At 48.1% G+C, this 13,191-nt stretch overlaps 1 protein-coding gene across 1 annotated transcript in view; it reads right to left on the bottom strand.

Moving 5' to 3' along the window:
* The window catches only part of RELA (RELA proto-oncogene, NF-kB subunit), a 31,772-nt gene that overhangs the window by 3,352 nt on the left and 15,229 nt on the right, over positions 1-13,191 (bottom strand). The window contains exons 2-10 of the mRNA XM_079957564.1: positions 11,171-11,212; positions 6,736-6,887; positions 5,482-5,630; positions 4,701-4,792; positions 3,732-3,866; positions 2,980-3,084; positions 1,773-1,985; positions 1,122-1,202; positions 349-423 (exon numbers count right to left, since the gene is read on the bottom strand). Of these exons, the coding sequence (XP_079813690.1) occupies positions 349-423; positions 1,122-1,202; positions 1,773-1,985; positions 2,980-3,084; positions 3,732-3,866; positions 4,701-4,792; positions 5,482-5,630; positions 6,736-6,887; positions 11,171-11,212 (1,044 nt within the window). The remainder of the gene's footprint in view (positions 1-348; positions 424-1,121; positions 1,203-1,772; positions 1,986-2,979; positions 3,085-3,731; positions 3,867-4,700; positions 4,793-5,481; positions 5,631-6,735; positions 6,888-11,170; positions 11,213-13,191) is intronic.

The raw sequence follows: 13,191 nt of genomic DNA, 5'->3' as shown, positions 1-13,191 counted from the left end.
GATGCCAGCTGTTGGGTTGGAGGACAGGGTTCAATCCTGCTTTGGGTGCACTGCCCTGTTCCCAGTAGAAAACAGGATCTTGCAGCCTAGGTAGCAGGATTTAATCTCCACTCGTCTGCCAATGAACACAGGTTTAAAAAGCCCCTTTCCCTTCTCCTTTCAGCGGGGGGAAGGGTGGACAGGAGCTGAATGCCAACCAACAGTTTGAACAGAACATATACAACTCCTAAGCTGCTAGTCCATATTGACGTCATGGGACAAGATTCCCAGCCAGACCAATTTTCTTCGTAAGCAAGCTGTTAACTTGACAGAAGGGTTACATGAAAGGAAAGGTTAGGCATTCCTCACCGCTGATGTTGGGCCGGGCCAGGCCATGTTTGGGAACAGCAATGCGGCGCTGGGAGCGAGGTTCTGGAGCTCCGACTGTTGGGAGGGAACGGAAGGGGTCAGAACATGCAAAATCCTCCCAAGAGCCCAGCAAGGCTTCAAACCCCCCCCCCCCATGTATGGACACCAGAAGAACCCTCACCGTGAGGGAGACTCTTTGTCTGTCTTGCTTAGTATTGCCTGTTCTGACTGGCAGAGGGAGGGGCTCCTTCCCCATCACCTGCTCCCTGATCCTCCTAAACGGAGATGCCAGGGATTGAACCTGGACTCTGTATGGAAAGTGTGAGCTCTTATTTACTGAGCTATAGAGGAAGCAGTATCCCCCATGCAACATCAAACCCAGGTCTCATGAGATTCCAAGGTATTCCACCTCCTGTGCTCCTCTCTGTTGGAGTCCAGTGTACTAAGAAGAGCAGGGCATGGCCCCCTCAGCCTCAGCCATTCCATCTGCCTGCCTTTTTACTTGCAAGCAACTCACAGGGTGGCTCTGCCTGCTGGGATATTCCTCCACAGCCCTGCTCTTGCAGAACTTGGTTGGAGGAGGAGGATGGGGACAAAACTAGAAGGAGTAGGCTTCACCTGCCATGGGCTCTGGGCTCTGTTTTCCTGTTGGTCTCCCTGTCTTCTGCCCCAACAGTCCCAAATAGGGCCCAGTCGCCAATGTCTCACCCCCTTGAAGGTTCTTCAACCAGCCACACCACCCTTTTCTTCTACCCCTCTAACTCGAGCCCTACCTGCAAAGGGTGTTTTCTGAACAAAGTTCTTGAAGGTGCCAAGGGTCCGTTTGCGTTTCTCGTCAATACGATTGAAGTCACCTGTCCAAAAGGAAAGGGGGGGGGGAGAATAAGGACACATTTGCTTTGAAAGGGAGCTGATAATGTACTCTCCAATCATAGGCAACGACTGAGTAACAGGAGAGCTGGAGTCAAGGAATCACGCCTGCACACTCACAGCGGCGTTTGAAATTCGCCAGGCACTGGGCGCATTTTGCACCTGACTTTTGACCACTTGTGAGCAAGTGAAGATGCCCGGGTGCCAGGAAGGCACCTGACGTCTCCACCACCTGGAGGCGCATCCCTGGGGATCCTTGGATCTTGCCTGCTTTCACACACTAGCAACACACCCTTTCAAATTCTCTCTGTGGTATTTCATCTGCGCAATCAGAACTTTATTTCAGGAAGCAAAAATTCACATTGAAAAGTATGTCTTTTGAGCCACTGGGCCCCATAATGAAAACTAGGCATTCTGTTTTGGCAACTGTAACCCTGACTCAGGGAGCCCTTTGGCACCTAACATACATCTGAGTTTCTGAGCTGGCTCACAGCTGAAAGCTTTGACCCTAAACTCATAGAGCTTAGAACCAGAGCATGCAAGAGAGGACATACCTTCATCAGGAAGATAACGGAACTCCATGGGCCCACTGACTTCCTTGTCGGATGGGCGACGCAGCTGCATCTGGACTGTCACCGGCTCCCGAAGGGTTTGGTCCATGTACGGCGGGGTCTTGAAGACAATGGCCACTTGGCGATGGACGTCGGCTTGGGAGAAGGAGCCCTTTGCCTCCCAAGAGTCCTTGAAGAAGCGGACTTCGATGTCCTCTGCAAAGGAAGCGAGGGGGGGGGGGAGGATTGAGGGGTTCAGACTCACTGAGAACGTAAGAACACAAGGAGAGTCCTGAAACTGGATCAGGCCAATGGCCCATCTAGTCCAGCATCTTGTTCTCACAGTGGCTGGCCTGGTGCTCCAATAGGAAGCCTGAAAGCAAGTCCCAAATGCATCAGTGCTCTCCCCAATTGTGATTTCTGGCAACTGGTACTCAGAAGCATTCTGCCTCCAACAGTGGAGGGTGAACCGAGTCTCACCCTCTTTTAAAGCCATCCAGGTTGGTGGTTGTTGCTACCCCTTGCTGGTGTGAAGGGTGGGGGAAAGAACAAAATGGGAAATACCAACACCTGGTCTTATTTCCTTTCACCACAAATGTGGAATCATCTCCTGTTCCCAAACTGAAAAATGGCCAACAGCACTTTTTGAAGGCAACAGGCCAAAATACCCATATACACATACCAAACAAAATGTGGAAGACTTTTTAATATTTTTAACATATCAGCTGACTCCTTGAAGTTGCCTGCCATTGGGCGAGATGCTGTGACATCAGGGCAAACCTCACAGAAAAGCCCAGGACTGAAGTGGGCAAACAGTGCTGGAAGTGAAGAGGTCAGTTTGGCCACATGGTGACTATAGTGAGCCTGCATTTAAAAATGCATAAGTTAGGGAGGATTTTAAAAGGGTTGGCAGACACAGGAGGCTTTAGAGATGGTTTCGGTCATTGTTATGAGCAAAGATGTGGCTGGAAGGGCTTTTTGAGTTTTCCCCACTACACTAAAAACTGCCTTAAGAATAAGAACAGCAACAGCAACAACAAAACAACAACAACACCATGAAAGGAAAACACACATGAAAAGTTGAACCCTTGCTGCTGTTGTCCAGAAGTCCTTTGCAGCCTCTTCCAAGGCTTGACCTCTACATCTCTTCCAAAGCCCAAGGTGGCCAATGGAAGTAAAACCCTGCACTGAAAAGGGAGGCATCTCTTACCTTTCTGGACCTTGTCACAGAGGAGGAAGATCTCGTCTCCACCCAGGCAGCTCCCTGAATTGCGGTTCACACGGCAGATCTTCAACTCGGCTGTGTTGGGAGCACCTGGAAAAAGAGAGGGCGCTGGGGCCATCTTAATGACTCGGTGGCAGTGAGGGAATACAAGAGGCTGTGTTATGGAGACCATTGGTCCATCTAGCTCAGTACAGAATACACTGACTGGCAGTGGCTCTCCAGGGTTTCAGGCAGCCTACCTGGAGATGCCAGGGATTGAACTGGGTAACTTTTGCATGCAAAACAGGTGCTCCACCACTGTGGACCTTTGTTGAAAAATAAATATCCCAGTCCTCATGATTCTGAACAAAGGACCGAATTGAAAAGGGACATCTGAAGCTGCCTTATACTGGTCAGACCATTGGGTCCATCAAGCTCAGAACTGCCTGCACTGACTGGCAGCAGCTCTCCAGGGTTTCCAAATCATGATTTAACGGAAGCCCCATTAATTTCAATCAAGTAGTTAGTGCACCTAACTCTGATCTGCATCCATTCCATCTCCTCAGGGATAGAATTATTTACTTGTTGGATGAAGAAGCTGCTGTTAAGTTGCTCTGGGACCCTCAGAGCAGGATGCGAAAATCAAAAACCAATGAATGATCAGTGTTGGGTCTGCTCCACTGTCCATCCCTGGTTGGTCCCTCCCTCTCTAATAAAGGTAGCGGTGTGCGTCAGAGCCACCCCCCGTTAGCACTCACGATTGTCATAGATGGGCTGTGAGATTGCCAGGGGCAGTTGGACCAAGCGCCCACTGCCTGCATCCTGAATCCACACCTGGAAACAGAGCCGAACCGCGTTCAGGTCATAGTCTCCTTTTAGCTCTTCCATGGACACTGGAATCAGGGGCAGGCGCGGAGGGAGAGAGAAAGCAAGAAATATAAACAATACAGTTAAGTCTAGAAAAGGGAAGTAAAAATTGTGCACCTGCATCTAGATGGTTCAACCCCTGGAAATGACAATTAAAGAGAATGAGGCAGCACAGGGGTGGGTCAACTGTTTTCAGCTTGTGGTGCAGATTCCCTCCTGCGCAACATTTCAGGGACCGCATGCCAGTAGCAGACAGAGCAATGAATGCAAATCTGAGCCTGGAGGGCACCCTGGTATGTCTGACGATGGTTGGGCTTAGCTGCTGCTTTTACAGGGATAGGAAACCCTTTTCAGCCGGAGGGCCAGATTCCCTCCTGGGCAATCTTCTGGGGGCCACATGCCAGGGACTGTCAGGTCCAGAAGCAAAAGAGTGGACAGAACATCAGGTGTGAATTTTAGATTTCTACAGAAGGCTAGTTTCTAGGCACACCTGCACACCCCTCTCCATCCTGGCAAGAGGCATTATCAAAGTTCAAGGGCACATTCTAGCTGGTCTAGAACAGTGTGAATCAGGGTGAGTGAGGGGCATGGTCTAGGGAGAGCCCCAAGAGCCAAAGAAGGAGGCCTGGGGGGGCCGGATTTCATTCCCAGGCTTGGGATTGCAGCATCTCTGAGACAGCAGGTTGCAAAAAAGGCCCTTCTCTGCTGGAGACTCCAAAGCAGCATTGCTGGTCATCACATGCACAGCTAGGTGGGAGAAATAGTCTGAGCTAGTCCAAGACAGCTTCTCACGTTCCAACAACAGACCCCTGCCCCCCACAAAGCCCTCGACCACTGTCACGGCTGACAGCGCTCCTCACCATTGAACGGGTTGTTGTTGGTTTCGATCCGCTTGGCCACGGCCTTGTCCAGGTCTCGTTTCCGCACGCATTGGATTCCCAAGTTCTGGAAGCTGGGAAGGAGCACATGGAGCAGGCAGGGGTCAGCGTGCAGCTTGGAGGGAGGGGGAGAGGGAGGCACAAGGAGGTGAAAGGCATCGGGTGAGAAGCACGGCTGCTTCCCCAAACACCAGCGAGGAAGATCCCCAAATCATCCACCTTCACGTGGAGATGGTGATGCTCTTAACACTGGCCCATCTAAGCTTGCTTTATTCTTTGTACAGACTCCCGTGTAAAGAGCCAAGCGCCCCACTCGCACTGGGCCGCCCGGCTGCTTTTCACGCTAACTTTTCTCCTCGCAGATCAAGGTTAAATGGCCGACAGTGAAACCTGCAGAGCTTCAAGCAGCCACCGTCAAAACATGGCCCACAACTACCTCCTCTTGGGTTTTAACCCGCGTAGTTTTTTATTTTGGACTTTGCAGGCTGCAGTGGTCGCGGAAGGGCAGTAGCTCAGCCCCAAAGGCGTCTTTGCATAGGGCTGGGCAAAGATACGCTCTCTGAGACACTGCAGTTGTTCATTTAGTTTGGCAGCTTCATCCCTCAAGTTGTGCTTATGTTTGCACTTTTGTTCGCAGACGGCAATGGCTAGCGGTTGATGCAAATAAACAAACACCCACCCCCAAATCATCCTCCCAAATGGCCAGAGAAAAAGACCGGGGGGGGCAGATACCCAGCTCTCTCCCCTTCCCACATCCGCTCACCTGTGGATGGAGCGCTCTGGAGACAGCTCTGCTTCATAATAGCCTTCTTTGCAGTCCTTCCCCACCAAGTCGTGCGGGTGGGGCCGGTAGGGGACCTCCTTGGTGACCAGCGAAATGCGGACCTTGCCTGGGCCTGTATAGTTGTGGATCTGAAAGCAAAAGGCGGGGAGCTGATGTGTGGCAAAGGCTGCAGCTCAGAGGCAGAGCATCTGCTTGGCATGTGGGAGGCCCTTGGATCCATCCCCAATGGCATCTCCAGGAAGGACTGGGAGAGACACTTTGCGCCCCTGAAACCCTGGAGAGCTGCTGCTGCTTCAGCATCTCTTAAGTCCAGTGTTCACAGTAACCTTGCAGAGTAGGGTCGTACGGCCTTCCCTGCACTGCAGAAATGGGGATATGTAGCTCAGTGGCAGGTACAGCAACTGCCTTGCATGATTCAATCCCTGCTGGCATCTCCAGGTAGGGCTGCCTGAAACCCCCAAGAGTCATAGAACCACAGAATTGTGGAATTGGAAAGGACCCCTGAGGGTCATCCAGTCCTGCCCCCTGTAATGCAGGAATCTGAACTAGATCATATGTGACAGATGGCCATCCAACCTCCACTTAAAAACCTCCAATGAAGGAGAGTCCACAATTCCCAGAGGGAGTCCATTCCATTGTCCATACAGATCCTACTGTCAGAAAGTTCTTCCTGATGGTTAGTTGGAATCTCCATTCTTGAAACTTGCAAGCCGTTGGTATGAGTCCTACCCTCCCGCAGAATGACACATTACCTCTTTCTTCACCAAGAGCCTGGAATGTTTATGATCATTCCATGCCAGCACACCAGTCGGTGTCAGGGGCTTCACCTCCGCAAAGGGCAATTAAAGTACAGTGGATGCTCGGGTTGCGAACGTGATCTGTGTGGGATGCATGTTCGCAACCCGCAGCGTTTGCAACCTGCAGCAGCGCATCTGCGCACGCGCGGGTTGCGATTTAGTGCTTCTGCGCTTGCGCGACCACAGAAACCTGGAAGTAACCCATTCTGGTACTTTCGGGTTTTGGCGGGTCCGTAACCCGAAAAAACGCAATCTGAAGCGTCTGTAATCCTAGGTATGACTGTATCCTTAAAACGATGCCTTTTATTCTGAAATTCACACTCCCATGACCACACATACAAGCCCTGCTTCAATCCCTCAACCCCCCAAAGACTTCTAAGTAACACTTATTTCTAGAAGAACCCCCCACCCCACTCCCAAGTGCTGTGGGGCTGACCTTGATGGTGGGGTGGGTCTTGGTGGTGTCTGTGCTGCGCTCCCCGGGAATGGAGCCAGCCAACCGCCCTTCGCACTGATAGCGGAAACGCATGCCGCGCTGCTTGGGCTGTTCAATTATCTCCACGACAGGAGTGCTGCTTGCGGGAGGGTCTGGAGGGAGACAAAAGATGCACCTATATTAGTATTATATAAATTGTTAGTAAATCCTACCAATTGTTGTCGTTTTTTATTTATACACCACTCAATGAGAAAACAGGATTCAAAGTGGTTTTCAGAGCATAAAAAACAGGTGTGCAGACATGAAAATGTGAACACGCCCCCACTAAAACATGAAAAGCATCCATGATTAAAATACACAATGAATCAATCCCACAGAAACAGCAATTAAAACAGGACTCTCAGGTGGAGAGATCAAGAGAATCAAGAGACACCCCCCTACAGAAGCCAGAAACACTTGGCTATACAAGCCAGGCTGCAGTTGATAAATGCTTCTCTCTCTCTCTCTCTCTCTCTCTCTGTGTGTGTGTGTGTGTGTGTGTATGTAGAAATTTTTATTATTTTCAAGGGCAAGCATTACAAACACAAAACAGGGAAATACTAACTAACAGGTAAGTTACATACAAAAAATAATAATAAAATACAATGCCCTATACATAGATTCTCACCAACTCTGGATACTAATGTTAGTCAGGCACCTGCATTGCACTGCTTTCAACACTGGCTAAAATTGTTTTTGTTGTGTAGCACAGCCTGCTAAGACATGTAATTTTATCACTGTTAGTTTATTTGCTCTCACACCTGTTGATTTTATCTGTATTTTGAGAACTGCATTACACCTACTGTTTTTATCATATTACAGAAACCTTGCTAAATAAAAAATGAGCTATTAATGAAAGCCACCCCATTCCTAAAATGAAAATGACAGGCTTCTCTCCCAAGTTAATTCAATTTCTCTTTGGTGCCAGGCTTTAATCCTGCAATGGGGAGATGGTGTTGGGACCCCCAGAATATGGTCTGAAGCAAGGATGGGAACCTGTGGCTTTCCAGGCATTGCTGGGCTCCAGCTCTCATCAGCCTTGGCCAGCATGCCCAATGGTCAGGGGAAATGGGAACCTTAGTCCAGGAACATCTGGAGAGCAACGATTTCCCCATCTCCGGTTTATCCCTCATCTGCACTACACATTTAAAGCAGCACCAGACCACTTTAAGCACACACAGCTTCCGCCAAAGAATCCTGGGAACTGTGGTTTGTTAAGAGGGATACGAGCTATGGGGAGACCCCTATTTCCCACCCAGAGGTTCAGTTCCCAGCATGGCTCGACAGTCAACCCCTCTTCACTTGGAATTCAAAGAATTGTGGCTCTGTGAGGAGAAACAGGGGTCTCCTAACAACCTTCAGCACCCTTAAAAAAAACACCACCTACAGTTCCCAGGATTCTCGGGATGTGGGGTGTGGGTGGTAAAGCCATGACTGTGTACCTAACCTGCCACACCGGGCTGTTGTGAGGATTAAATGACAGGGAGAACCACGTACACCCCCTTGAAGAAAATGAGATATATAAATGCAATGAATATGAGTAAAATAAGTAATGCATGTATAGCACTGAAATGGGGCTTTAATCCAAGCCAAACCCCAGCGCTAGCTGTCAGCTCTAAACAGCTGTGTCAGTGCATACAGACTTTCTTTCCCCCAACTAGATCCAACATTTGAGTGGAGGGGAATGGCTTTTGGGAGAGAAGCTCATGATAAATACATACAGTGGTAACGGGTTACATACGCTTCAGGTTACAGACTCTGCTAACCCAGAAATAGTACCTCGGGTTAAGAACTTTGCTTCAGGATGAGAACAGAAGTTGTGCTCTGGCGGCTTCACGTTAAGAACAGTTTCAGGTTAAGAACGGACCTCTGGAACGAATTAAGTACTTAACCCGAGGTACCACTGTATTTTTGACGCCACTGAAGGTTTCCCTTTTTCAACGAGCCTTTTGTGCTCCCCGCCCCTCGAATGTGGGTTTGGAATTGTTTCATATATGATTTTTAAAAAAATATTGTTAATAACAAATTGCTTTGAGGCATTTCATACAGTGGTTTTTAAATGAATGCGAGTGTTATCAGAAGCCTGAGCCCTCTTGGTGGTGGGCAAGGCGCCCCTAGGTACACATCACACCTTGCGAACGGCTGACTCTCAATACTTTTCATTTAAGAGAGAAAGAAGAAACAGCCTCTCCACCTTATTCCAATCCCCCTAAATGCAGTTGTCCCTTGCTGGGATTTGCAGCAACAACAAAAGGGACTTTCCCTGAAAATTAAGAACTGCCTGCCAACTTTCTGTCTGGGCAGAGAAAGGAATGTTCCCAAAGTCACACAGGCAGGCCTATGTGTGTCCCCTCCTGCTCCCCCCCCCCCCTTGTCTAAAGGGGCCCTGTTTTTACTCTGTCCTGTGCTCTCACACTGTTTCCTCTGGAGTCAACTTCCCCCCTCCCCCTCCCAAACTTGGGGATTTCCCGATCCAAGTTTTGAAGCAATACAGGAATTTTTCTTTTTCTACTAGATTAAGTCACAGGCACAAGCAAAGTCCAGCCAAGCTTGGCAGCAGGTGGTAACTGCCTTTTCCACTGTGCAGGGACAGAGGCCCCACCCCTCCAAAACTGTGGCCTGACCCATCTGTTTTGCTTGGCAGAATCAGTAACCCCTGTGTTACCTGCGCCAGACTCCTTCGCCCGGGCTATTAAAAAAGAATTAAAATGCAGGGCAGATCAACCTGAGAAGCTAGAGAACTCTCCCAAGACAGGGGAAATCCCCACAACAGGGAGAGGCAGTACAGCAGGATCCACATCCACCAGAAATCAATGACCTCACCCTCCACCGACACTGTGAAGCCAGGAAACAAGGACTATAAGTCATTTCTCTCTGCTCCAGTCACAGAACCTCCCAGCCAAGATGTGAATTAGGACTTAGAAATCAGAAACTGATTTATTCAAAATCCAATAAGCCCCTGCTCTCCTTAGCTTGGCCCACAACTTATTTCTGCTCTTCTAGTCACCCCAGGTGAGGTTTACATGTTTGCCTGTCTCTTGACCATTGCCCCTTCCATCACAGAAGCCAGACAGCGACTGCAAGCATTCCAACAGTTGTTCCCTGCCCTGCTGGAGCAACATTCCACAACATTACAAGGCAGCTCAGCCAACCCATGTGAGAAGCTCCACCACCACCAATTATACATGCCCAACAACTACTCCCCGCCCCAGCCAATCACTATCTCTCTACCCGGAAAAACTTTTAATTCCTGACTCGGCATCTTTTACAGCCAGAAAAGCTTTTGTCTCCGCAGCAGCCAGATGTAAGGGATGCAGGAAAAGAAACAGAGGGACCATCTCTTAGAACGCTAAAAATCATATACCAAAGGTGTGCATGGCTTCAGGAACAGTACAGTGTCCAGGACAGGATCCTGAACCCCAGAATAGGATCCTGGACAAAAAGATCTAGCTCATAGTAGAGGAAATTCACAAATACTGTATCCTCCGATTCTTGGAGAGTAAATATATTACTGCGTAAAGCTGGATCGCTGAATTTCTGGTGCCAACAGCACCCAGCAATTAAAGATTTTTCCTTTCTCACCACCATAAATCCTACTCCTGCATTTATTATATTTTTTTTTATGACAGCCCCTTTACCACTTCAAATGAGTGATATAGGAAATCTCAGTGTTTCAGAACATGCCTCTGTTTTTTTCTGAACTGACATTTTTTGAGTTTGTCTAAGAAGTCTTGCAACAGGTGGCCCGACACTGGTATTTTAACAGACAAAGAAATGGTGAAAAGTCTGGGAAAGCATGTTACTGAATATTTTTTGCTTAAGTCATGCCTTCATATGGGATTCCTTCAAAGCAGCCCTCGGTGGCCAATGCAGTTCTGAAACTAGTGTTCGAAACCACTGCAATGGGAACACTATTTCTGCTCTTGCTTGCAGAAATAAAACTCCTTGAGGTGAAACATAAAACCACGAGTAGTGAACATATTTACAAAATGCTTCAAAAGATACCAATACGATACTAATAAAATCTAAAATCACTGTAAATTAGGGTACTTTTTTGTTTTAGGAAGAACATAAAGGTTATAAACATTTGTAAATTCAGTGCCAGGGGGCTTCTATTTTTTCTTAAACAAAAACAACACAACAACTTAGATCTTTATTAAGTTTATAAATGCTTTTAAATAAAATAAATAACATAAGCAAAGTGTGTGGTATCAGGTTGTGTTATTCTGAAATGAATAATAAGTTCTAAGAAAAGCTTAAATCCCATCTCCTTCCATTAAGGAAGTGGAAAATTGAGGGGCACTATCCTCCCCCTTCCCCAATTCAAAACTTCCCAGGAAATACTGTCATTTGTGATATGAATGACAACAACACGAAACCAAGACATGCCACTTACCTGGAAGACCCCAGTTATGTTGCAACAACAACGGCAGGAGATCTGGAGGAAGGAAAGAAAACAAAACACCAGCATGAATAACTGTGGAAAGCACGAACCTAGGAAACTGCTAATAAAGAGTCAGATCACTGGGCCATCAGCAGCCCTAAAGATGCAGAATTCCCTCCCCAGGGAAGCACACTTGGCACCTTCACTGTATTGCTGCTGTTACCTGCTGAAGACACAACTCTTTAACCTGGCCTTTGATATTAGAGGTATGTTTTAGGACCCATCCTGTTCTTCCATTTGTAAATTGTATTTGCATGTTGTTGTGACCTTCCCTGGAGCCTTGTGGAGAAGGAAGGATATGAATTCCAGTCATGATGATAAAGATAAAGATAATATTATGATGGCAAAAATAATGGCATCTGCACCAGCAGGGGCTCTCCACTAGGGTTTCAGACAGGAACCTGTCAGCTGTACTTGGAGATGCTAGGGGTTCAACCAGGGATGTTCAGGTGCTCTGCCACTGAGCTACAGTCCTCCCCTACACCAGCAACTGAATGCCATGTCTTACTCAATACATAATCCATACATAGGCAGCAACTCCACACAGCTTGACCACCCAGCATTAGCCTTGTAAAGACTTCAGCCGTTACTTCAACCGCTGCAGTCTGCCAAGCAAAAGGTGTGTTGCTCATGATCACTTGACACTATGCAGTTAAGGAAATGATCCCAAGCCTGCACTCTTGCTTGACAGGATCAGCTCGGTGTCCACCTCCCCAGCAGGCATTAGGATATAAGGATGCTTCGCCTCCACTCTCCAAATGATCACAGAGGCCTCCCATTTATTCCGTGTTTGCAATTAGGCTTGAAAGGAACCCTCTGACTGGCAGTCAACTTTTTCAGGCCATGTCGGCGCACTCTGATTTTCAAGCGAGCGCTGTGGGTGCTGCTACCCCCTTTGCGTCTCTTCTCCCGAAACACGGGGAAGAAAAGATACGCGTGCACCTCATGCTTCCAAGAGATCAGGGTAAAAGTTGGATCCGGCTGACTTACACTGAACCTCGAAAAGCACATAGAGCTGAAAGAGGAAGTGGGGAAGAGAGTCACTTTTCCAGCTTCCTGCTTAAGGCCTGTGGACCTTTTTTTACCCCTTTAAAAAGTAACTGTGCTTGCTACCTTATGGCCAAGGGTCAACAATACCATGTGTGTGTCCGTGTGCATGCTCAGAGGCTTTGGAGCACCAGGAGAAAGACTGGAAGGGTGCCACCTGACACCACACTGGCGACCGCGTTGTAGTCAACAGATTCTCCCCAAACCTAATTTTAGTCTGGGGAGGGGGGAATAAACTCTCCCACAATTGTGGTTCCCCCAAAACACACACACACACATTTCATTATGTGAGAATCTGAGGAATTTTCCCATCATCCGATAAAGGGGAAACGAAGTACAGCTGCCACCTGTATTCTGAGGGTGATGAACCTTTCCCAGAAATCCTATTCATCCTGATTTCCGGAAAGTTGACATGGGGGGGGGGCAAGAGTCCACAGAGTGGTAAACTGAACTGGCAGAGAAGGTGACACGGGGGAGGAAAGTAAGCAGAGTAGAAAGGAAAGGGAGAAGAGAGACAGGAATACCCACAGGTGAAAGGAAGTAGAAAAAGGCAAGAAAAATTAAGGGCAAAAAGTGTTTTGAGAAGGTAAGGAGAATGTGGAAGAAGGGATGAGCAAGAGAGAAAGAGGCAACAGGAAGATACCTGGTGATAGAAAAGATGGCAAAAGAAGGCGAGAGCAAAGAGAAGGTGGAAACTGAGAGGGGGGGAAGGCAAGACTAGCGATGCAGGAGAAAAAGTAGAAGTAGCTAAATAGAGAAGAAATGAGAAAGGAGGTGGTGAAAGTTATTGAAAGCGGGAAAGTGACAGAAAGGCTTTCTGATTCAGAAAACGCAACCATTGTAAAAGTGAGCATGACTTCACTACTGAGGAAATGTAATTAGCGAATAGGAAGAGAACCTACCCAGTTGATGCTGACACAAAACCC

The sequence above is a fragment of the Podarcis cretensis genome (assembly GCF_951804945.1).
Source record: "Podarcis cretensis genome assembly, chromosome: 16".
Taxonomy (NCBI): Eukaryota; Metazoa; Chordata; class Lepidosauria; order Squamata; family Lacertidae; genus Podarcis; species Podarcis cretensis.
This window is presented reverse-complemented; position numbering and strand designations above follow the sequence as displayed.